The sequence below is a fragment of the Cervus elaphus genome, chromosome 5, assembly GCF_910594005.1.
Source record: "Cervus elaphus chromosome 5, mCerEla1.1, whole genome shotgun sequence".
Taxonomy (NCBI): Eukaryota; Metazoa; Chordata; class Mammalia; order Artiodactyla; family Cervidae; genus Cervus; species Cervus elaphus.
The window spans coordinates 11,658,443-11,683,283 of NC_057819.1; the positions used below are offsets into that span (position 1 = coordinate 11,658,443).

Sequence of the window (24,841 nt, forward strand, 5' to 3'; positions counted from 1 at the left end):
TTTTGGGTCCGCTCTACTGGGCCCATTTCACAGATAGGATAACTGAGGCTCAGTCTTTGGAAGTTGGAGGACTCACCAAACAGTGGCCAGCCAGGGAGAGAATTCCAGGGATGTGAATTCCTCACCAGCCTGGCTGGGGTGCTGGGTGGGAAGAAAGGGAGGGAGATAGGGAAGCAGGTCATGGACTGCTCCTGCGGCTGGGCAGGGCCCTCCCAGAATTGCCGGTCTGGGTGTTGCTTCCAGAACAACATAAATAGAGCCTACCCATTGGTGCCCAGCCCTGGGTTGAACTGATCAGAGTGAGTCAGGCTCATAGCCAGCCCTTCTGAGAACTCTTGGGCAGCTAAACAACAAACTCATGGGGAGAGACAGGGTACATATTTTTCTGTTCTAGGACAGGCCCTTCCAGTTACATTATCTCACTTAATGAGATGTACAAAAAATGTACAAACCTGGAGCTGTGGGAGCAGAGAAAAAGGAAAGAAAGCCTCTGCCTGGCATGAGAGGCCATCCTGGAAGACTTCTTAGAGGAGGTGATATTTGAGCTCTGCCTTGAAGGACAATAATAGCAAACACTTTCTGAAAAGCTTCTTATGTGCCTGTTGGTGTTCTGACACCTGTTCCTGCTTCCTTTCTACTTGCTTTATCTCATCTAATTCTCTCAAAACCCTGTGAAGGAGACACTATAATAACATAGGAACAGATGAGAAAGCCAAACCAAGGTACAGAGAAGTTAAGTGACTAGCCCAAGACCACACAGTTACCGAGTGGCAGAGTCAGCATTCAAATTCAGAAAGGCAAATCAGTTACTGACTGTAAGATCTTCCAAATGCTATGTAATCCCTCTGAACCTCAGTTTGTGTATCCGTACAATGGGGGTACCGGTACAAAAGTAAGTAGCACATAGAATGATGGTGAGGAGGAAGATGAGATAATGCGTGTAAAACGCTTAGAACAGCGCCTGGCACACAGTAAGTGTTCAAGCACTTGGGGAAGGTTTTTTATCGTCGCTGTGGTGGTGGTTATCTTCAAGCCCTCCCCTCCCCCTCCGGCCGCAGCTTCCTCCCCCGCAATGCCAGCCCGTGACGTGGAATCTGCCGCACGCACAGTCTGGATTTAATTGGGAACTAAAAGAGATGGAAGGGGATGTTCGAGGCCCCTCCCTCTCTGGACTCGAAAGGACCCCCCAGGGAGGGTGTGACTTTCTCTAGCGACGCCTCCCGGCGATCTCGGACACTGCTCCGGGACGGCGCGAGGAGCTCGGACCGAGGAGGCTGTGCGGGGCTGGCAGGCAGGGGAGAGCCGGAGAGGTGTGATCGCGTTGGAAACAGGGCAGGCAGGGGACACGCTATGTCTTCTGTGCCCAGTGCCAACTCAGCAGGAGCCTGCCGCCACGCCCATCATGGCCGTGGGCCGCTCCCCACCTGGCAGTCCCAACCTCCGCGAGCCCGGGGCTCCGCGGCGGGTGCGCTCTGGCACGCTTGGCTGGGGTGCCGGCAGAGGGCGCGCGAGGGGGGCCCGGGAACTGGCGGGAGGGGGACCCCGCGGGAGGCGGGATTGCGGGGAGGGCCGTGGCCCACCCCCCTACCGCCCGCCCCGCCTGCCCAACCAAGAGCGCCAGACTAGAAGGCAAGGGCTGGCGGTGTGTCCCCCGCGCGCTCTGCCAGCTCGGCGCCCGGCTCCTACCTGTAGAGTCCGGGGAGGGAGGCGCCCCCTCCCCGGTCACTATCGTCTCTCCTCCTTCGGAAACCTCCCGTCCAGCTACCCGCGCGTTTCGGGCAGGTGGCCCGGGGACTCCGAGAGAGGGTGCCAGGCTCGCTGCGGGTGACATGTAGACGCCCGCCCTGCCGCGGTCCAGCCTCGGAACCCGGGCGCCCTCCTGGTCGGAAAGTTTGGGGCTGGGCGCCATGGCCAAGAGCAGCTCCCTGAACGTCCGCGTCGTGGAGGGCCGGGCGCTGCCCGCCAAGGATGTGTGAGTACCCCCGGGGCCAGTCGGGGATGAGGGGCGTGCCGGGCATGGATGGGGAGGGGGTCGCCCATTCGGCGTGCCAGGGCAGGTCGTGAAATGAGAGAGGGGTGCTGATCGGAGTCCTGGGGGCTGATCCACCGTCGCGGGGCGAGAGGCCCCCTGCCCATCGTTGTCCTGGTGGAGGGGGCACTCAGATTTAGCAGATGCCCCGCCCAGTCGCCAGGAAGGGGGTGTCTTTGTTCCTGGGATATACCGAAGGGGGTCTTCCAGGGCCTCAGCTCTGGGGCTTATAGGATCAGATTCTGTCAGAGCTGGGGAGGTCATTTAGGGGTGGAGGGTTCCCTTCCTTAGTCCAGGCAGGTGTTGGAGGTGGGGTTTCTCCAGGCCTGGGTGGGCACCGGTTCAGAGGACTCTGGGAGGGGCCCCAAAGGGCCTGGGATCCAGGAGACCCCAGCATTCCTCTGCCAGCATCTGGTGTTTAGGTTTGCAGAGTGTCACCAGGTGGCCCACTGGCCAGGCCTGGGGGAAACGGTTCCTCTGGACCCAGAGCCCCTAGCGCCTCAGCCAGCAGCGCCCAGCCCCGTGGGGGGCCTTCCCTGATGCTAAGCTGCTTGGAGAGCCAACTTCCCCCTGCAGCCCCTCCCCAGCCAGGTGATGGGGTCCCCGCAGTACCAGTCCTTGATTATGCTTTCCTCCGGGCTGAGTCAGCAGTTGCTGAATCAGCAGAATGGAGGGAGGGGGTCCCCCTCCTGCTTCGGCTTGGAGCCCAGAAGGGGCTCTGAGGGTGTGGGTACCTGGAGCAGGTGTGGGATCCTTGACGGGACATTGACTGTATGACCTTGAACCTGATCCTCTCCAGGTCTGGATTTCCCATCTGGGCAAGGGGAACCCTAGACAGGGAGTCTGAAAGCCTCGTGTAGTTGTGAGGGTAGAGAACCACTTAGGATTTACCCTGGGGCCAGGGGGAGCAGGAATGTGGATTCTGAGCCTTTGCACAGGTTGGGGCTTAGCTCTGCCCTAACACCTCTGGCTGGGGGTTCTAGTGAGGAGGGTATCCTGCCTTTGACTTCATGAACCTTCCCCTTCCCCAGTCCAGGAGCTGTGTCAACAGGGAAGCTCCTTAGAACAGTTCTAGCTGCCCCCATCCTCATCAGTGACCCCCAAAGCAAGCTCCTGAGGAAAGCAGAGAGCTCCCTAGCTGTGCCAATGCAGAGTCTCGACAAGCCCCCTGTCTCCCCTCTTCTGAGATGCTCTTTCAGAGCCCCTGAGCATTAGCAATTCTGGGACTGTTGAGGCAATGAGGTCACCTGGCAGCTGCTGGGCGGTTGATATGGGAGACTTTTCAGAAACAGGTTTCCCTCTCTTGGTGCTCCAGCCCCTCCACCAGTCCTGGGTGAGGGCCATGAGGGAGGGGTGGGTGTTGTCCTTGGACCCAGACACAGCTCGCAGGGCTCCCTCTGCTTCGCCTGGGGAGGGAGTTGACTCATACTTGATCCCTGAGTCTCTTGGCTGCCTCTCTTCCCCCCAGTTCCCGGGCCAAGGTGAGCTCTAGGTGGGCCTCACCCCAGTACCAGGGTAGGGGGAAGTGACTAGGCCCTAGTGGGGATCCCGCCAGCCTGCCTCAGTTTCCCTAACTGGTGGTGCCCTTCTCAGAGGGGCTCACTCAGAGCTTGCTGAGATCTCCATGCCCATGGGGACTCTTAGAGGGGGTATGTCCTCTTTCCCCTCTCCTAAGGGAGAGGGCCCAGAATCTTCTGGAAGCCTCCCCAGGTTTGAGAGGGCTCCAACCCTGGCTTGAGAGATTTGAGTTATTTGTGTCATTCATAATAGCAGCTGTGTGTGGTTGAGGGCTTCCTATGGGCCAGGTCCTGTGCTTAACACTTCTTTGAGTCCTGTTGGCATTGCCATTTCATGAATGGGCAGACTCAGGCTCAGAAAGGCATAGTCACCTGCCCAGGGTCACACAGCTGGGATTTGAATGCTGACTGCTCCCAGGCACCCACCTGCCAAAGCAGGTGATATATGAGATGTGGGTTTGATCCCTGGGTTGGGGAGATTCCCCTGGAGAAGGAAATGGCAGCCCACTCCAATATTCTTGCCTAGAGAATGCCATGGACAGAGGAACCTGGAGAGGGCTCCAGTCCATTGAGTCACAAAGATTTGGAAATGACTGAAGCGACTTAGCATGCACACACCAGGCAACAGGCAGACGGGGCAGGCGATCGCCCGGGGGCCTGCTTTCCCACACTGGAGGTGGGGCAGGGGCCGTGGGAGAGGCCGAGGGTCTGGAGAGATCCAGGGTCTGGAGGGGCAGCCCCTCCCGCCGCCACAGCCCCTACCTGATAGGAGTCTGATAAGGCCTCTGTGCGTCAGAGTCCTGGAGCTGACGTGCTCGGCTCCCAGAGGGGCCCAGGGGTCAGGCCGGGTGAACAGGAGGGGCGTGGCTCCCAGCCCTTTTCTAGTGGATTCCAGCCTGTCTGTCCTACATCTGCTGTTGGGAAAATCGAGGGATGGGAGCCTGCCTAAAAGAGGCTCAAGGATAGAGGATGTGGAGAGAGACATGAGAAGGAGGGTGTGTCACCCAGCCATGGGCATCCAGAGGGGAAAACTGAGGCTCCCAGTGTTACTCAGCCCAGTGGGCTTGTAATAGATCCAGATGGGTAAACTGAGGCCTGGGGCATTATGCCAAAGGGAGGCCAGAGAGGAACGTGGAGGCACAGGTTGCCGACCAGACTGAGATGTTCAGGGATGGAGGGCAGACAGGGAAATGAAGGCACACTCGGCAGAGGGAGCTGAGGGAAAGCGACCAAAGAGGAAACTGAGGCCCATGGGGGGCTCAGCCAGCAGACGGGGCTGGAGCAGTTCCTGGTGCCATGTCCCTCTTTCCCAGAATCCCCGAGGCGTTTGTGGATCAGTGACAGGCTGAACGGAGGGAGGGTGGAAGAGAGAGGGCGGGAGCTGGAGTACTGGGGAAGGGGGCCACGTGGGGAAGGGGTCTTGAGTCGGAGTGCAGGTGGCGTTGGTTGGGAACATGTATGCTGAGCCCCACAGACCCGAGTTCAAATCCTGAATCTGCCAGGCTGTGGAGGGAGGGGGACGGAGGCACAGCTCCTCCCCCAAGGATCTCAGCGTTCAGAAGTGGCAGGGAGCCGTGGAGACAGACACGGAGCGGAGAGAAACACGGGAGCCCGATGACTTCACGTGCTCAGAGGGATCGGAGGGCAGTGTTACAGTCCACTGTCGGAGGACTGTCCACTCCGAGGCAGTGACTTTGTGGCTGAGGTTTGAATGAAAAGATGGAGTCATTCAAGAACAGAGTAGGTGTCTTAGGATGGTGGAACAGCAAATGCAAAAGCCCTGAGGCTGGACTGAGCTTGGTGCCTCCGTCCCCCTCCCTTCCACAGCCTGGCAGATTCAAGGGAAGCCTGTGTGATGGGATGAGGGCAGGGGTGGGGGGACCACGAGGAACCCTGGTCAGCAGCTTGGGATGGACAAGTAACTTTTATTACGAAGCAGGGATGGAACTGACTTTGGTTGGCCAATGACTCTTTGCTACTCAAGGGGTTGCAGCCTATCTTGAGATGGACTAGTAGATCTTATAATGAAGAGGGGATGGAACCGGCTTTGGTTGGCTAATGGCTCATGGCTACTCGAGGGGTTGCAGCCCATCTTGGGATGGACTAGTAACCCTTATTATGAAGGAGGGATGGAACTGGCTTTGGTTGGCTAATGGCTCATGGCTACTCGAGGGGATGCAGCCCGTGTCTCCTACTGGTTGAGTTTTGAGGTCTGGCCTCCCTGGTCTGTGCTTGCAGTGAGAGCATCCACTGAGGTCCATCCCCGCTGAAGGCTGAGCTATGCAGCGTCCCCTCCCAGGGAAACTCCCAACGGAGGGTGCAGCACATACCCCGAGGCTGGGGTTCAGGTGTCTGTGGGAAGAGCTCTGGGGTCAGCTGTGATGCATCACACCACGTGTTAGCTTCTTTAGCTCCTTCACCTGCCCTAAGAGGGGTGTGGAAATATTATACCCAACTTACAGAGCAGAGAAACTGAGGCCCACAGAGGGGCGAGGACTTGCTGGGGTTCCACCGTGAGCAAGCTTGAGGCCAGGGATGACTCACCAGATAAGTACATGCTCTGGACCAGTCCTTTGGGCTTCCTGGGCCCAGGACTCCACCTGTTCTGGTTTCAGATCTCAGTGTTCTGTTTCTCTGGGTGGAAGCCCTGGGCCCATTCAAGGAGGTCAGGCATGCAGCGGGTGGCTGCTGGGCAACCATGGCATGGTCTGATGGTCCCCAGAGGTCCTGCCTCTATTGAACTTGTTGTGTGACCCTGAGCAAATCCCCTCCCTTCTCTGGGCCTTAGTTGCCCCCATCTATAAAACAAAGATGGACTGGGATCCCCGCTCCGGTCTACCCTCTCAAGCCTGCTCCCCAAACCTTCTCCTTCTGCAGGTCTGGGAGCAGTGACCCCTACTGCATAGTGAAAGTGGACGACGAAGTGGTGGCCAGGTGAGGCGGGGAGCAGCCAGGCATGGGGTGAAGGAGACAGGGGAGTCCAGGTATAAGAATCCACATTGAAAAGAGGCCTTGGGGGCAGACTTACCCTACGGATGGACTCGCTGGCCTGATGGCGGGTGTTTGTGCCCCGGCAATGGGGCTGGATGGTGGGGGCTGCTGGCTCCTCTATCCCTCTAGTCCCACCAACTGGCCGCCACCTTCCCCCTTGTCCTGACGATGTCCCTGCCTGCATCCTGGGGCTGACTCAGCGGCTGCCAGCTTGTGCCTTCCCGGGGGCGGGAATCTCACGCTTGGCTGGGCTAGCTGGTTCTGGGCCTGCTGGGTGCTGCGGGCACTGGTGTGTGTGTGTGTGTGTGTGCATGCCCAGCTGGACCTGCTTGTGAGTGTGTATGGTGTGTGGGGAAGTGTTGGAGGGCTGGTGTGAATGCCTGTGATCACCGGTGTGTGTCCCCATGGGTGTGCAGACTCAGAGGCTTACCTTGTGTACCAGCGTGTGGGGTGTGTATGCGTGTGTGCACACGTGGGCTGCCGTGTACATGCATGTGTGCACCGATGCCTGCTTATTTGGGTACACAGGCGCCGCTGTGAACATGTGAGGATGTGAAGATATCTGGTTGCGTGAACCAGTCTCGGGTTGGGCTGGGCTTGGTTGCCGCCCCCGCAGGCCGAGGGACAGCTCTCAGCCCCCGCAGGCCTGAGGGGTGTGGGTGGGCGGGCGGCTGAAGCCTCGGTTCCTATGGAGACCAAGGATTCAGGATCCTCCTGGCGCCAGTTCTGGTCCAGATGGGCTGGGAGCTGGGGGCAGGGAGCCCATGTGGGGGAGGGTCAACCTGCAGCACCCCAGCCGATCTCTGGGTTTATCCCCATCACTCTGGGTTTACCCTGACCCCTTACCACACTCTGTGACCCCACGCCCACAGACTGACTTTCTGTGTGACCCCAGGCTGCTGTCTCCCCCTCTCTGAGTTCTGAGGTCTCTCCAAGTTCAGGGGCTTGGGAGCCTGGGGGGACTTCCAATTGGAAAGAGGGTGGGGTAGCGGGGATGAGAGTATTTGGAAAGAAGGGTGGGTCTGATGGAGCGGCTCTGGTCTGTCATGTTCACACTCTACTGGGGAAGAGTGTGGTGGAAGCGAAGTGGGGATTGAGTTCCCAGCCAGAGATTGAGGCCAGGTTGTGATGGTGAGAGCACCAGATGCTCATCTACTAGACCAGTGATCAGTGACAAGGGCCCTGGCCCTTGGGCTTTGCAGAAAAGAATTCCCAAAAAGATGGAAAGTAGTGAAGCAAGTCAAGTATTAAGAGGGCAAAGAGTACACTATGTGTGGTGGATAGGCATAAGGGCAGACTCAGAGGGCGGGTCCCTGAGTTGCACCCTTGTGGTAGTTTGAATTACTTTTATGGGGCATTTCTTCCAGGTTTTCTTTGACCAATTACTTTGATTTACCTGGTCCACAGTGTGTATTTCGTGTATCTCAGGATCCTTCCATGTGTGCATGCATCTCTTAGCCAGGATGGACTCTACTGAAGAGGCCTGTGGGTCGCCTGGCCTTAGTCAACATCGTTCCCCTTTGACCTCAAGGAGCCTTTCTGCGCATGTGTGGTCACAGAGGTCTCCTGACTTCCAGAATGAGAAGTATGTGGTCTGGGCAGGGCCCAGCCTCTCCCTTAATCATCCTGCTATTGTCTTGGAGTTTTAGTCCATAGGGAATGAATCTCCAATCGCTTTACCCTGAAGGGGGCCCATCTACCTCCTGCCTCAGAAGGAAGAAGGCAGAGGCAGGTGTGTCGGCCAGATTTTGCAGCTGTAAACTTGAGTGTGTGTTGACTGGGCAAAGTGAGTTCTCTTTTTGCTGTTGGATAAAGGGCAGTGCATCTGCAGAGGTGTTGGGATGAAGAGGTGTGTGTCTGTTTCTGGGTCTGTCTTGGTCCCCAATCCTTCTGGGGTTCCCTCTTGCTGAGAGTGCTCTGGCCCCTGCTGACTTCATGGTCCCCTGGCCCCTCACACTTTCCTGCCTCTCAGCCACCATCTTCTTGTTCCTCAAATTCACCATTCCTGCCTCAGTGCCTTGGCACATGCTCTTCCAGCCATCTGGATTGTCTTCATCCTCTGCTTTGCCTGACTAGCTCCTGCGGGAAGCCTTTCCTGACCCCTCCTGTCCTCAGCCCAGTGGGCACTGCTGGGCTCACCAATCACAGGACTTCTCTCATTGTGTCATAAGGGTTCGGGAGGGAGCCCCTTTCTGCTGGGGGAGCTCTGTGGGGGTGGGGACCTTGGCACCTCTTCCTCTGATTCCCCATAGCCCCCAAGACTTGGCACATAGTCAGGGTGAGTGTTTATGGAGTGAATGAATGAATGAATGGATGGATGAATGGAATTGTGTGTCTTGTCTGTTACTGAGGGTTTGTGTGATCTTCTCTGTGTATCTCTGCCGGGTATTACTCTGTGTATGTGAATGTGTGTCTGTGTGTCTGTGTGTGTCTCCATGTTCTGCGCATTTCTTTTGTTTGTGTTATCTGTATGAATGTTTTCTCTGTGTGGGTCTGCCTTGTCTGTATGTAGAAACATATAGTTGTATGTTTCTAGAAATTATTGAAGAGGCATATGAGTATCTGTATATGTGTGCATGTGTCTCTTTGTGTCTCTGGCTTCCTTGGTATATCTATGAATGTTTGTTTCTGTGTGTGTGTGTGTGTGTCCAGGTCTCTGGGTATGTGTTATGGTTTGTGTGTGTATCTGTAGCTCTATATCAGGGTTCTTGGGTCTATGTGAGTGTGTATGTGTAGCTGTATTTGTGTTTGAGTAGCTCTGGGTGTGTATGTGTCTGTGTGTGTGTGTCCCCAGGTATCTGCTGCCCGTGTGGCCCAAAGACCCCCCTGTGCCCCCTTTTGCAGGACAGCAACCATCTGGCGGAGCCTGAGCCCCTTCTGGGGGGAGGAGTACACCGTGCACTTGCCCCTGGATTTCCACCATCTGGCCTTCTACGTGCTGGACGAGGACACGGTGGGGTGTGTGTGCTGGGGACCCAAATCTGGGCATCTGAGGGAAGGCGGGACACCCGAAAGCACAGTACCTGTCCACCCAGCCATTGACATCTGCACCCACCTCTCCACGGGCGGGGCAGGGGTCCCTGACTTGGACCCTCACCTGCCTGCCTTTCTGCAGGCACGATGACATCATAGGCAAGATCTCGCTGAGCAGGGAGGCCATTACAGCGGACCCCCGAGGTGGGTGAGGGTTCCAGGCAGAGGGAAGGGGGGTGGCGCTTGCCGGGGCATAGCAAGCAGCACGGGGCAACTCAGAGCCTTCGGAGGAAATTATTTTGGTTGTTGCTTTTGTTATGAATTTTATTTTTTAAAAAATTTGTATTATTTAGTTTTTTGCATGTGCTGGGTCTTCGTTGCTGCATGGGCTTTTCTCTAGTTGCAGCGAGTGAGGGCTACTCTCTAGTTGCCATGCACAGGCTTCTTATTGCAGTGGCTTCTCTTGTTGTGGAGCAGGGGCTGTAGGGCACAGGGGCTTCAGTAGTTGTGGCTCCTGGGCTCTGGGGCACAGGGTTAGTAGTTGTGGCACATGGGCTTAGTTGCTCCATGGCAAGTGGGATCCTCCCGAATCGGGCACTGAACCTGTGTTTTCTGCATTGGCAGGTAGATTTTTTTTTTTTTTTACCACTGAGCCACCAGGGAAGCCCAGACTTGAATTTAATTCATTTATTGAGCAGTTAACTTTTTTACGTTCAATATTCAAGAGAGACAGTTAGCAGTGAGACTGTCCCTCTTACCCCAGCTACTCCATTCGCAGCCCCGTGTTGTCAGTATCTCGTGTGTCCTTCTAGGGACATTCTAAACCGACGTAAGCAAGGGACTTCCCTGGTGGTCCAGTGGCTGAGACTTCACACTCCCATGCAGGGCCCCCGGGTTTGATCCCTGGTCGGGGAGCTAGATCCCATATGCCACAACTAAGAGTTTTTGTGCTGCAACTAAAGGTCCCGCATGCTGCAACTAAGATCCAGCACAGACAGATAAATAAAATAAAATAAATATTAAAAAAAACATATGCAGGCAAGTAGCAACAGTAATAGCAGCAAACGTTTATGTAGTGCTTACTGTGTGCTGATCACTTTCTAAGTGCTTTACACGTATCAATTCACTTAATTATTCTAATAACCCTAAGAGGTGGGTACCCTTGTTATGCCCATTCTGTGTGCACATGCTCAGTCATGTCCAGCTGTTTGCGACCCCATGGACTGTAGCCCATCAGGCGCCTCTATCCATGGGATTTCCCAGGCAAGAATTCTGGAGTGGGTTGCCATGCTCTCCTCCAGGGGGATCTTCCCGACCCAGGGATTAAACCCACGTCCCTTATGTCTCCTGCATAGGCAGGAGGGTTCTTTACCACCAGTGCCACCAGGGAAACCCTATGCCCATTCTATAGGTGAACAAACTGAGGCACAGGGGGTTAAATAACTTGCCCAAGATCCAAAGTGACTAAGTGGGACAGCTGGGATTTGAAGCAAGTGGTCTAGTTGCAAAGTCTGTGCTCTTTCTACTATATGTGTTTTGTTTTCTGCTTATAGAAATAGGGCTTCCCTGGTGGCTCAGACGTTAAAGCGTTTGCCTACAATATGGGAGACCTGGGTTCAATTCCTGGGACGGGAAGATCCCCCTGGAGAAGGGAATGGCAACCCACTCCAGTAATTGCCTGGAAAATCCCGTGGACAGAGGGGCCTGGTGGACTATAGTCCATGGGGTCGCAAAGAGTCAGACACGACTGAGCTATTTCACTTTTTTATTTTTTATAATAGTAGGACTCTATTAAACACACTGTTCTGTATCCTGTCTTTTCACTTCGCTGTGTATCTTGGAGATCTTTCCATATTAATGTCTCAAGGGCTTCTGCATTCTTTGCTCTTAGTATGACTTCATGGCACTCCGTTTTGTGGATGTACCATCATTTATTTTGCTAAGTGCCTTCTTGATGTGCACTGGGTTATTGACAATGTTTTCCTAGTTCAAACAATGCTGCAATGAATAGCCTTGGACAAATGTGATTGCACACATGTATACAAGTTTATATTAATTAAAAAAAAAATTGGCTGTGCAGTGCTGTATGTTGGATCTTAGATCCCCAACCAAGGATCGAACCCATGCTCCCTGCATTGGAAGCAAGGAGTCTTAACCCCTGGATCGCCAGGGAAGTCCCCATATATGCCAGTTATATCAATCAGCATAATGAATTACTAGAGGTGGATTTGCTGGATCAAAGAGTATCCACATTAGCACGTTTGATAGTTATAGTCATTGTTAAGTTACTCTCCAGTTACTTAACAGTAAGTGATTTAATCTACCCTTTAACCTTGTCAACAAATGCCATACCTTTGGATCTTGAATCCGATAGGTTAAAAAATTGGCTCGTTGTGTGGGTTGTTTTGCATTTCTGTATAAGTAAGTTTGAAGACCTTTTTATATACTCAAGAGTCTCTTTATTTCCTTTTTTTGTGTGTCTATTGTCTATTCACATTGTATGTGTATTTTTCACCCACTGGGTTGTTTGCCTTTTCTTAGTTTTTTTTGTGGGGGATCTTTTTACATGAGGAAAATAAACATTGTCACATTAGCTGCAAAATTTTTTTTTCTCCTTTGTGGCTTATATTTTGACTTCACTTATCATTTTTTCCAGTAGAAAATTGGCTTCTTTTTCTGTAATCAAAATTTGCGTGTGGGGGGGCACTTGATTTTATGTAACACCTAGAAAGTCCTTCTCGGTCCTGAGATTAGGACAGATTGTTTTATATGATTCTTTCTAGCAACAATTTGTTCCCATTTTTTTTTAACAGACAAGTCTTTGATCTATTTGGAACTTACCCAGATACAAAGTATCCAATAGGGATTGAACTTTACTGCTTTGGTCTAGATGATTCTTAGTTGTCTTGACACCATTTATTGAATAATATAATAATATATTTTTGCATCAGTGAGCATTAGTTGACAGCACACTATGTGCCAACCATTATAATCATCACTTCTATTTAGTGAAGGCTTATTATGTGCCAGCCACAACGCTAAGCACTTTACATTTAGTCTAGACAATACCAAGTGAAGTGAGGTGAGATGGAACTTCACTTTTCTAATTTGATTATTGCAACAGATACCTAATCAAGTTAGAAACAGCTTATGGTATCCTGGACTTGGGAGTAACAAAAGAGATAGAGAGGTAAAGTAGAACTTATACTTCCGGCAGCATGGGGGACTAGATCCACAGAATGGCTCTCTGGCCACATACCAGTGAGATCCTGAATTAGATGCAATTCCTAACACATTATTGGAAGGATGTGAAGAGCATTCAGCATTCCTCTCTTTGCTTGCAAGCTTGTGTGCTAAGTCTCTTCAGCCGTGTCTGACTCTTTGTGACCCCATGGACTGTAGCCGCCGGGCTCTTCTGTCCATGGGATTCTCCAGGCAAGAACACTGGAGCGGTTGCCATGCCCCCTTCTATGTCTCCCTCTACTCCCGGTGAATCATGAGCTAAAACCTAACATGGAGTGGTGAGCAAGAGCTAAGGGACTCAGGAAGGATTTCCCTGAAAGTTAACGTCAATATCAGATTCACAGTCAACAGACTAAATCTTAGGCCAGGGGGAAGATGGCTATTACTGAACCTGAGAATTCCCCTTCAAAGGTCCTAAGCAACTGCCACTCCTCTCCAGGGATAGGCGTCCTCATGTTAAATTTCCCACAGAGTGAGCTCAAAGATCATCACACATACAAGGAAGTGAGCCACCAAGAACAAGGGTCAGCAGAAATGATGACCATCAGATTTAGACCTGTAAAGACTTTAGACTTTGTATTTATGATATATAAGAATTTTTAAAATTCAATAAATAAAATTTAATCACCTGGAAGGGCCAGAAATAACCATGATAAATTAAAGCAATACATTAAAAAAAATAGACTGACTTGGAAGATAACCAAATCAAATGCTTAGAGATAAAAGGTACAATTGTTGACCTTAAAAACCAAGTGGATGAGTGGCACATCATTCTTTAGAGCTGAAGTCAGAATTAGTGAACTGGGAGAGAGATCTAAAGAAATTATTTAAACCTCAGCTCAGAGAAATGAAAAGCATATAAGAGAAGCTCAAGACATAGAAAATAACTGAGAAAGTCTCTAACATCCATTTAATTGGAGTCCTAGAAGCAAAATATAGAAAAAGCTGGGGAGAGGAGATGATTCTAAAAAATTGATGACCTAGTAAAACAGGGTTTTTGTTGTTGTTGTTGTTTTTGTTTTAAATCCTTACCTAGATATACTGTGGGGAGACTGCAAAAAACATCAAAGACTTAGTCCTTAAACTTGGAAAAGATAGACCATTCATGCAAGATCAATTATTAGGCTGAAATGACTTCCCAGTAACTACAACTGAAGCTGGAAGTCAGTGGCACAGTATCTTAAAAAAATTTTATTTATTTAGTTTTAATTAGAAAAAATTTCTTGGCCATGCCACTTGCTGTGTGGGATCTTAGTTCCCCGACCAGGGATCAAACCCATGGCCACCCACCCCCTGCTGCGTTGGGAGTGCAGAATCTTAACCACTGGACTGCCAGGGAAGTCCCTGGAACAGTATCTTTAATGTGTTGAGAGAATGAGAGACAGAGAGAGAGAGAAAGAAGGAAAGGTTAAGATTGAGAAGATCAAGACTGACTTGACTGATTCAGGCCAAGAGCCTATAAGAAGTCTCAGAGATAGGAATGCCCAAGTGTTTCTTTTTTTTCCCTGAGGGGAGAGTAAATGATGGAGGGCTTCATATACTAGGATGAAGAGGTGATAGTACATGGTTAGGAGCACTGGCCCTTAGAACTATGCCACCTGCATTTGAATCCTAGCTCTGCTGTTTACTAGCTCCTTCCTTGCTGTGCCTCTTTTTCCTCATCTGGAAGTGGGGATAACTACAGTACCTATAACAGAAGGCTAATGAGAGGTCCATGACTCAATATCTTTTTAACGTTAATTGAATTTTTAAAGATAATGCAATGCCCAGATGGTGGTAGGTGCTTAATGAATGTTGGTGCCTGTGCTCTCCAGGAATCGACAGCTGGATCAACTTGAGCCGCGTGGACCCAGATGCAGAGGTGCAGGGTGAGATCTGCCTGGCCGTGCAGATGCTGGAGGACGTGCGGGGCCGTTGTCTTCGCTGTCACGTGCTCCAAGCTAGGTATGGTCATGATGGGGGTGAGGATGTGGTAGGGGGGTGGTCTGAGAATGAGCAGGAACCCACTGGACTCCTCCCAGCTACCTTGAGACCACCTCACTCCTGAGATACTTCTGGGCTCAAAACTGACATCCTTTGTAAGGCAAACAGTCCAAGCTCACCAGGTTGCAAGTTTCTTGGGTTAAAACATGAGCAAAATCTTTGTTGGGTCCCCAGTGACCAGCAAATACTCAGATGATCAGGCAGATGGGTGTGGAGATGTATTAATCAAATCATAAGTTATAGACACCCAATTTATACTGGCTTAAGGAGATTGGCTCATATGAATGACATGCAGCTTCAGGCACGGCTGGATCCAGGTGCTCCAACAGAGACATCAGGAATCTGTAGACATAGATTCCTTGGGTGTCTTTTGTATTAACTTTATTCTTAGACAGTTTCTCCTCAGGTAGGGGCAAAGCTGACCCTAACAGCTCCAGACTGGCATCCTACCAATTTGGCAGCTCCAATGGAAAAAACTATCTTCCACCATTTCCAACCAATATCCTGGGACTAATTCTTATTGACCCAGTTTGGAGTACCTGCCTATCATTGAACCAATTCCACTGACTCTGATTGGTCAGACCTGAGTTGCAAGCCCCTTCCTGGCAGAGAGGGAGGAATCAACCCACTCAAGTCATGTGGGCTGGGAGAAAGGGAGGGGCAGGTCCTGTCCCAAGGAAACATCAGAAAAAAGACGGATGCACTCCTGGGATACCCATCTTCCCTCTTGTCTATTTATCACTCCCCTCTCGTTCTCAGCTGCCCCGTCACTATTTCCTTGACTATTTCCACTCCTTTCGCCCTTCCACGTCTTATTTTGTTTTCTGCCCATGTTTTTCCCCACACCTTACTCCCCTTATTCTTACTCTTAGGCCAGTCCTCACCCAAGTTGGACTAGGTCTCTATTTCTAGTTTGCTCTGTGACCTTAAAGCCTTTTCTTGCCCTCTCTGTGCCTCTCCCACCACTTCCAGATTTCTACCCCCAGCTGGAGCTCCCTGGAGATTGACTGGAGTAGCAGGCAGGCATAGGACAGGCAAAAGGACTTTTTCTGGGGTAGGGACTCCTCACTTACTCTGTGCCCATGGCCTCCCCCCCAGCTACAAAGCTATGCAGGATCCTTGCAAGGAGGAGAGGGACCGATTGCTGTCGCTTAGCAACTAGGCTGGCTCCTAGGAAACCAAAGAAGGCTTTGGATGCCAAGCGGGGTGGGAGAGAAACAGCAGGAGGAAACAAGCAGCCCCTGGGTGTGGGGGGGAGAGGGTCCCTGGATTTGGGGGACCTTGGGAAGGAGGGGTGGGAGAGGCTGAGACTTGGGTTGTCATGGCAACCAGAGGCAGAGGGTCCCTTCCTCATGCCTTTTCTTGGTCCTAGTGTGGGTAGGAGTGTTTGTTGAGTGAATGAGTGAGCTGAGCACTCTCCACATGTCATCTCATCCCTTGGCCCTGTGAGGTCAGTCTGTTATTACTCTGATTTTCCAGATGAGGAAATTGAGGCTCAGGGAGGTGAAGTGACTTCTCCCAGTGACAGCCAGCCAGTGAATGGGAGAATCCGGGCTACGAACCCTGGCATCTGGCATCTGGTCTCCCATCCATGGGCTCCAGGGAAACAGAGGCTCCCTTTCCCTTCCTCACTGCACCTTCACCTGCTGCTTTGTGATGTTCAGCTTCACCTTTCTCTGCTTCAGTTTCCTTACCTAGAAAATGTGGGCATAGTAATGTGTCCTCGTAGGGTAGCATTAATCAAAAGGAAGATACCAGGTTTGGACGGGCCTGGTGAGGGATGCTCTTTGCTAAATCCCTACGATGTACTCTTTTGTTGTCTTGGAAATCAGCAACATTTGAATTGTCTACCCTGAACCCCTTCCCCAAGGCTTGGGTCTTGGTCCTCAAGGGTCCTGTGATCCCCACTCCTTACCTCATCTGTCCCCAGGGACCTGGCCCCCCGAGACATCTCTGGCACGTCTGACCCATTTGCGCGTGTGTTTTGGGGCAGCCAGAGCTTGGAGACTTCGGTAAGTGGTGGAGAGGAGCTGGGAGACTGGGACATTAAGTGACCTTGGGAAAGCCACTTAACTTCTCTGAACCTCAGCCTTCCCATCTGTAAAATGGAGACAAGAATGGTCCCAGTAGCTCTCTCTGTCTCTCACTCCCTCCTCTCCCAGACCATTAAGAAAACTCGCTTCCCACACTGGGATGAGGTGCTGGAGCTGCGGGAGATTCCAGGTTCCCCATCCCCTCTGCGAGTGGAACTCTGGGACTGGGACATGGTTGGCAAGAATGACTTCTTGGGAATGGTGAGCACCCCCTAGACACCCTCCATGGCTCACCACTGCCTCCAAGGGGGACTGGGGAGAAGGGCTGGGCATCCAGGGGCTCACTTGGAAGGGTAGATGTGACGTTTGCCTTATGAGGAACCTTGGCCAGGCCTGCATGACAGAGTCCCATGATCCCATTGGTGCAGGAACCTACCTAAGGTCAAGGGTGGGCCCAGATTCTTATTCCGGGATGAGAGTAGCCAGGGTGACTGTGTGCTTCACTGTGCTAAGTGCTTCTCCAGCATCACTTCATTTATATAACCTTGATGGCCACTGTTAAGAGGCTGGGACCATTGCTGTCTCTATTTTACAGATGGGAAGACTAAGGTTCAGAGAGGTGAAGTGGCTTTCCCAAGGTCATATGATTAAGAAATGGCAGAGTCAGGATTTGAGTTCAGGTCTCTCTGAATCCAGAATCTAACTCTTATTTCTGGATGCACTGGGCTCAAGGTCTTTCTGTTGGAACTTCAGTCATCCCATCTGTAAAATGGGTACTATTTTTCTTGCCTCTCAGGAGTAGTGAGTGGATGTATACTCAGCATTTTTGTTTTGACAGCTTTTTTGTTTTTTTGGCTAGGTCGCATGACTAGGGATTGAACCTGGACCGTGGCAGTGAAAGCCGAGTCCTAACCACTAAGCCACCAGGGAAATCCTGAAGCTGCCAGTTTTTAAAAGGAGGCAAGATTAGAGTAAATAAGAGGGAGACTTGGTCATGGACCTCACTTGAAATGACCACATGCTTCACCAAAGTCATCAGGGCATGTAAAATGGTGTTGCTGCTTTGGAAAAATCTGGCAGTTCCTCAGTAGTTAGAGTTACCACATGACCCAGCAATTGCACTCTTAGATATGTCCCAAAGAGAAAGGGAAACACATATCCACACACAACATTTTACGTTAATGTTTATAGCAGCATCATTCATAAATAGCCAAAAGTAGAAACAGCTCAAATGTCTATCAACAGATGAATGAAGAAACAAAATATAGTATATTTACCTAGTGGAATATTATGTGGCCATAAAAAGCAATGACATCCTGACACATGGATCCTGTGACATTCATCCTGACACATTCATCCACACAACATGGATGAATTTCGAAAACACAATGCTAAGTGAAAGAGGCCTGTCCTAAACTCCCCACATATTACATAATTTCATTTATCAGTTCAGTTCAGTTCAGTTCAGTCGCTCAGTAGTGTCCGACTCTTCGTGACCCTATGGACCTCAGCACACCAGTTGTCCCTGTCCATCACCAATCCTGGAGCTTGCTCAAACTCACATCCATTGACTCAGTGACAACATCCAACCATCTCATCCTCTGTCATCCCCTTCTCCTCCTGCCCTCAATCTTTCCCAGCATCAGGGTCTTTTCCAGTGAGTCATCTTTTTCCATCAGGTGGCCAAAGGATTGGAGTTTCAGCTTCAACATCAGTCTTTCCAATGAACACTCAGGACTGATCTCCTTTAGGATGGACTGGTTGGATCTCCTTGCAGTCCAAGGGACTCTCAAGAGTCTTCTCCAATACCACAGTTCAAAAGCATCAATTCTTTAGCACTCAGCTTTATAGTCCAACTCTCACATCCATACATGATCACTGGAAAAACCATAGCCTTGACTAGACAGACTTTGTTGGCAAAGTAATGTCTCTGCTTTTTAATATGCTGTTTAGGTTGGTCATAACTTTCCTGCCGAGGAGTAAGTGTCTTTTAATTTCATGGCTACAGTCACCATCTGCAGTGATTTTGGAGCCCCAAAAAATAAAGTCAGTCACTGTTTCCACTGTTTCCCCTGTTTCCCCATCTATTTGTCATGAAGTGATGGGACCGGATGCCATGATCTTAGTTTTCTGAATGTTGAGCTTTAAGGCAACTTTTTCACTTTCCTCTTTCACTTTCATCAAGAGGCTGTTTAGTTCTTCACTTTCTGCCACAAGGGTGGTGTCATCTGCATATCTGAGGTTATTGATATTTCTCCTGGCAATCTTGATTCCAGCTTGTGCTTCTTCCAGCCCAGCCTTTCTCATGATGTACTCCGCATATAAGTTAAATACAAGAGAATCTATAAAGACAGAAAAATTAGTGGTTGCCAGGGACTGGAGGATGGGGAGTATTTGCTAATGGATATAGGCTTTCTTTGGCCAGAGTAGCTGATAGTAAATGGTCTGAAATTAGTGGTGGTAGTTGCACAACCTGTGAATATACTAAAAACCACTGAATTACTTTAAATTGGTGAATTATATGGGATATAAATTATATATGTATAAAGTTGTTATTTAAAGAGAGAGGGAGGGTGGGACTTGACCTTCTAGACTATCTTTAAGCCTTTTGATAGATGCAAGTTTTGTCCCTCAATGGAGCTGAAAATACACTCACTCCAGACATGCTATCTCTAGTCGCTGTGTGACCTTAGGCAAGTCACTCCACCTTTCTGAGCCTCAGTTTCCTCAATTGTAGATTAAGTGTTCCCTGGAGGCCTTCAGTGCCCTGGCAAGAGCTAATAATTGGGGACTGGGGGACAGAGTGTCGACATCGTTGTGTTGATAGAACACGGTGGGGGAGGAGGAGCTGACCCTGGGTGGGCTTTGCCACCCCTCCTTGGGTGGGCAGCCCAACTCTTCTTCCAGGGCCCAGCAGGGCAGAGCTCTGCTGAGGGTCTGTGTGTCGCCCCACAGGTGGAGTTCCCCCCACAGGTCCTGCAACACAACCCGCCCAATGGCTGGTTCCGCCTCCAGCCCTTTCCCAGAGCAGAGGAGGATTCTGGGTAAATGTGGGTACAGTGGGAGGAGGCCGGGCTGGAAGCATGTTGGGTTCCGTCTTCCGCTTGCGGGCCAGGCCTCATGGGCGCCCACATCAGCCCACACGCCATCACCACGTCCCTTCGTTCATTTAACAAACGCTTACTGAATGTCTCACCATGTGTGTTTACATGTGTCCAAATGAGTTCACCTTATTCCCATCCACCTGCAAACACACCAGTTGAATCTGGTGTGTGTGCCGGATTTCTGGTCCCTCCACACCTGTCCACACACCTGTTCACACCATCCGTTCCTGTATACCTGTGTTTACACTGGCCTCAACTTTCTACATTGGCCGGATCTGTTTACACTGCCTGCCCATGTCCATTCCTGTTTATACCTGTCGATATCTGTTCACCCCTGTTTATACTGCCCACACCTGTTCACACCTGCCCATACCTGTCTTGTTTGACAATTATCCATGCTCTTCACCGGCGCTCACACCTGCCTCTCTGGGCTCTCTGCACCTGCCCATACATACTTATGTTCCTTTTCCTGTGTTCTGGCCCCGGCCAGCGGCAGCTTGGGTGCTCTGAGGCTGAAGGTGCGTCTGACCGAGGACTGTGTCCTGCCCTCACAGTACTACCAGCCACTCAGGGAGCTGCTCATGGAGTCGGTGCTGGGGCTGGCAGAGGTGAGTGCGTCACTGGGGGTGTGTGTGGGGGGGATCTGGGTCATGGCCACCCTCTGCTTTAGGGATGTCTAGCTGAGCTCTTCTGTTTTGGGGTCCCAGGGCCCCAGGCCACCTCTCCTGCCTCCTGTCCTTGTGCAGGAGGATGCCGCCAGCCCTTTGGCTGTCCTGGAGGAGTTGACCTCGGGGGACTGCCGCCAGGAGCTGGCCACCAAGCTGGTGAAGCTCTTTCTGGGCCAGGGCCTGACTGGACCCTTTCTGGACTATCTCACCCGACGCGAGGTGGCACGGACCAGTGAGTTGCCTGCATGACCACCCCCAGGCATCACTCCCCAAGGATGGGTCTGCAGAGGGTCTCTGAGAGAGAACTGGGGAGCTCAGGCAGACGGCAGGGGCTGCTGTGTCTTTGTGTGTTGGGGCGACAGGGGCTGGGAACCCCCAGCCAGCTGGGAGCATGGTCTTGGGTTCAGGACCCGGTTTTACTACTCATGTGCTGTGTGACCTTAGGCAGCTCACTTAACCACTCTGGGCCTTTGTAACGTGAAAGGAGTTGATGTGGCAGATCTCCTTGATTCCTGAGGCCGGAAAGATCATGACCACTGCCCCCTCCCAACCTTGGGTGGGGGTGGTGAGATGGATCCAGCCCCCTACATCCCAGCAAACGCTTCTCTCTGTCCTCTCAGCTGACCCCAACACCCTCTTCCGTTCTAACTCCCTGGCGTCCAAGTCAATGGAACAGTTTATGAAGGTGAGTAGGTGAAGGCCTAGGGGGCTGGTGGGCGATCCAGCGGCCGTTTCCTCACGGGGACTCCCTTCCCAGTGCTTACTCGGAGCCCAGAGCTTGGCTGGCCTCAGGTGGTCCTGGGCAGCCAAACTGGGGGGCTGGTGGCTGGCCTCGCCCTGAGTTGCACCCCCAGCACAGCCCAGGGGCAGGCCCCCCGCCTCTCTCTGAACGTCTCCCTGCATGGCCCCCCCCGCCCCCAGCTCATGGGCACACCCCGGCCTTGCCTTCAGCCCCGCCCCGTATGGTGCCCCCTGCCCCCAGCTCGTGGGCATGCCCTATCTGCATGAGGTCCTGAGGCCAGTGATCAACCGCGTCTTCGAGGAGAGGAAGTACGTGGAGCTGGATCCCTGCAAGATGGACCTGGGCCGCACCCGGTGAGCCGGACCTGAGGGGTGAACCCGCCACAACCCCCCGTCTGCCTGGCAGACCTGTCGGGCCCGGTCTGTGCCTTCTGCCACCCCACCCCTCTTCCTGCTCGGGAGCGCTAGTTCTACAGTCTCACAGCCTCCCCTGAGAGCAGCCAGCCCCTTAGACTGTGTGGTGCGGTGGTTCCAGGCGGGACTCTGAGACGTGAGCGCCCTGGGTTCAAATCCCAGCTCTGCCATTACTGGTGGGCAGGTTATTTCAAGCCTCGTGAATATCTACCTGATGGGCTATCGGGAGAATGAACTTAGTCATACACACGAAGCCCAGCACTAACCAGTACTCCGGAAGTACTAATATTTCTATTATTTTGGTGGTGGCTGAGGCCCTTGGGGGAGGGTCTGTGGAGGGGTTGGCCTGCTGCAGTGCTTGATGTCATGGGGTTAGGGGGCAGGGCAATGACGGGGTTGGGGGGTCATTCCATGTCTCCTGGGCTCCTCTTTTCTTTCCAGGACTTTTTTTTCCTCCAGCTCAGGCAGGTGGGCTTGTTCTTACCAAGCCATCAGAGTTGGCTGCTGGGCAGTCCACAGGGGACCATGGTGGAAACAGGAGAGGTTCTTTCCTTCTCTTTGGACGTTGCCCAGCAAGTGCTGCCCACCCCTTCTGACCACCCAGAAGCAGGCATTAGGACCCCTTTTTACAGACAAGGAAACAGCCTCAGAGAGGGGAGGTCACCTGCCTAAGGCTGCACAGCTGGGAAGTTGCCAAGTGGGGATTTGAATGCAGCCCCTGAATAGAAGGGCAGAGTCCATCTGTGAAACCCCAAGGCCAGGGCTTTTCCCAGGACAGCTGGCAAAGACAGTGGGACTCAGCGGGTGCCCGCAGGGAACAGGGGCATCTGGGGACTGGGCAGGGCAGGGTGCAGACAGACTCTGGAACTGGCAGCCCTGAGTTCTAATCTATGTTCTGCCACCTATTGGCAAGGGGACTTCTCTGAGCCTCAGTTTCCTCATCTGTTAAATGGGAACAATCAGGCTACTTAAGGTGACATTGGTGGCTCAGAAGAATACGCTTGCAATGCAGGAGACCTGGGTTCGATCCCTGTGTCAGGAAGATCCCCTGGAGAAGGGAATGGTTATCCACTCCAGTATTCTTGCCTGAAGAATTCCATGGACAGAGGAGCCTGGGGGGCTATAGTCCATGGGGTCGCAAAAAGTTGGACACAGTTGAGTGACTGAGCGCATCCCCCCCAACACACACACATGCATGTATGTGCCAAGCACTAGGCTGAACGCTGAGTTTGTATCAGGAAACAAATGGACACAAATCTGTCTTTTGGGGGGAGACAGGTAATATTAATAAACTAAAGAAGGTTCTTGCAGGTGATTAGTGAAATGGGGGGAAGTAAAGTGAGGGAGGGTCATGGGAAGAGCCAGAAGCAGGGGAGGGGCTTGTGATATTCCATAGGGAGGTCACAGGGACAGCCTCACAGAGAAAGGGATGTGGAGTCTAAGCTTGGAGAAGGTGAGGGAAGGAGTCGTGTGCAGGTCTGCTGGAAGATGTTCCAGGCAGGGGAAACAGCAAGTGCAAAGGTCCTGGGGCAGCAGTGCAGTCTGGCGGGTCTGCACTGAAAATGCAGGGAACCCGGGTCCGTGATGGTGAGCAGTGGGGGAGAGACGTCCTCTTTGAGGAGGTGACTCCCCGCAGCGGGAATGGACCAGTAGGAGGGGAGGCCATGGAGAAGGGATGGGAAGGTGGGTGCTCTCTGAGCTTAGTAGGGGCCAGTAGAGGGTTTTGAGTGGGCAGATGCTGGGTTCTGAGGCACAACCCTCCACTTGCTTCTCCAGGAGAATCTCCTTCAAGGGTGCACCCTCCGAGGAACATGTGCGGGAGGCCAGCCTGGGGCTGCTGACGGGCTACCTGGGGCCTATCGTGGACGCCATTGTGGGATCCGTGGGGCGCTGCCCGCCCGCCATGCGCCTCGCCTTCAAGCAGCTGCGCCAGCGCGTGGAGGAGCGTTTTCCCCAGGCGGAGCATGAGGTGGGCCAGGCGGTCCCATTGGGCAGATGGGGAGACTGAGGCTGACGAGGGGCAGTGGCTTGGCCAGGGCCGCAGGGAGAGGCAGGGGAGGAGCGGGACAGAGCCTGGGCTGCCCACCCTGAGGGGCTGTGTGTCTTGGCAGAAGTGGGGACAGTGTTCTGGCAGGATCTGGGGCCCAGGGGTGATGATAGTGGTGATGATGAGGATGATAATAAAAGCAGCAGCTAGCACTGCATATATTGGGACTTCCCTGGTGGCTTAGTGGTAAAGAATCTGCCTGCCAATGTAGGAGATGCAGGACATGCAGGTTCCATCCCTGGGTTGGGAAGATCCCCTGGAGAACACAGCAACCCCCTCCAGTATTCTTGCCCGGAGAATCCCACGGACAGAGGAGCCTGGCGGGCTACAGTCCATGAGGTTGCAAAGAGTCAGACATGACTGAGTGACCAAACAACCACCACAACAACACTATATACTGCCCTGACTAGGGGTCAGACTTTGTTTTGCATATTTATTACCTCATCTAGTCTTCACATCCACCCTGTGAGGTGGGTGCCAGTATTATCCCATTTTACAGAGGAAGAAACTGAGGCCCAGAGAGGTGAGGTGCTTTGGCTAAGAGTTGTGGACTCAAGGCTCAGCCTCCAGACTCCCAGGGGGGAATCTCTCCCTCCTCCCCTCATCCTCCTCCTCAGACCTGAGCCTGGGCCTCCAACTGGGATGAGGCTGATTTACACCCCACACTGTGGGGCTCTTGCCTGGGCCGCTGGAGGAGGTGCTAAGTGGGACACATCCGGGGTGGGGTTGGGGGAAGCGGGAGCCCAGCTCCCCAGACAGCCTGGCCCTTGTGGGAGGAGCCCCGATCCATGACACCCAAGTGTCCCCCAGTGAGCAATGGCTGCGGGCAGGGAACAGAGACTTCCTCATGCCCACGAAGATGGAGGGGGTCAGAGGGACCCAAGCAAACCCTGTCTCTGCCACTCTGACACCTGGTCCTTCCTTCTCACGAAAGGAGGAAGTTAATGAGCTGACATCAAAGGCTAAAGTTACCCAGGAATGTGGCAGGCTGAGGTGGGGGGCAGCCTGGGGGCAGTTTGGGGTTCCAGATCTGTGGGACCTCCTCCCCCATCTCTGAGCAGCTCCAGGGACCCAGCTTCTGGCAACGCTCAGTGTCAA

The 24,841-nt window shown here is 52.5% G+C and overlaps 1 protein-coding gene across 7 annotated transcripts in view; it reads left to right on the forward strand.

Moving 5' to 3' along the window:
- Positions 1–1,215: 1,215 nt before the first annotated feature.
- Positions 1,216–24,841, forward strand: part of RASAL1 (RAS protein activator like 1) — a 32,062-nt gene continuing 8,436 nt past the window's right edge. The window contains exons 1-15 of one of the 7 annotated variants that reach the window (XM_043901706.1): positions 1,216–1,310; positions 1,762–1,972; positions 6,424–6,480; positions 7,945–8,122; positions 9,382–9,495; positions 9,653–9,714; positions 14,568–14,697; positions 16,667–16,748; positions 16,899–17,030; positions 19,725–19,813; positions 20,364–20,481; positions 20,581–20,773; positions 21,162–21,226; positions 21,524–21,636; positions 23,473–23,665. In XM_043901706.1, coding sequence (XP_043757641.1) covers positions 7,983–8,122; positions 9,382–9,495; positions 9,653–9,714; positions 14,568–14,697; positions 16,667–16,748; positions 16,899–17,030; positions 19,725–19,813; positions 20,364–20,481; positions 20,581–20,773; positions 21,162–21,226; positions 21,524–21,636; positions 23,473–23,665 — 1,431 coding nt within the window. In that variant the 5' untranslated portion in view covers positions 1,216–1,310; positions 1,762–1,972; positions 6,424–6,480; positions 7,945–7,982. The other 6 variants (XM_043901708.1, XM_043901712.1, XM_043901711.1 and 3 more) reach the window with 6 other exon arrangements.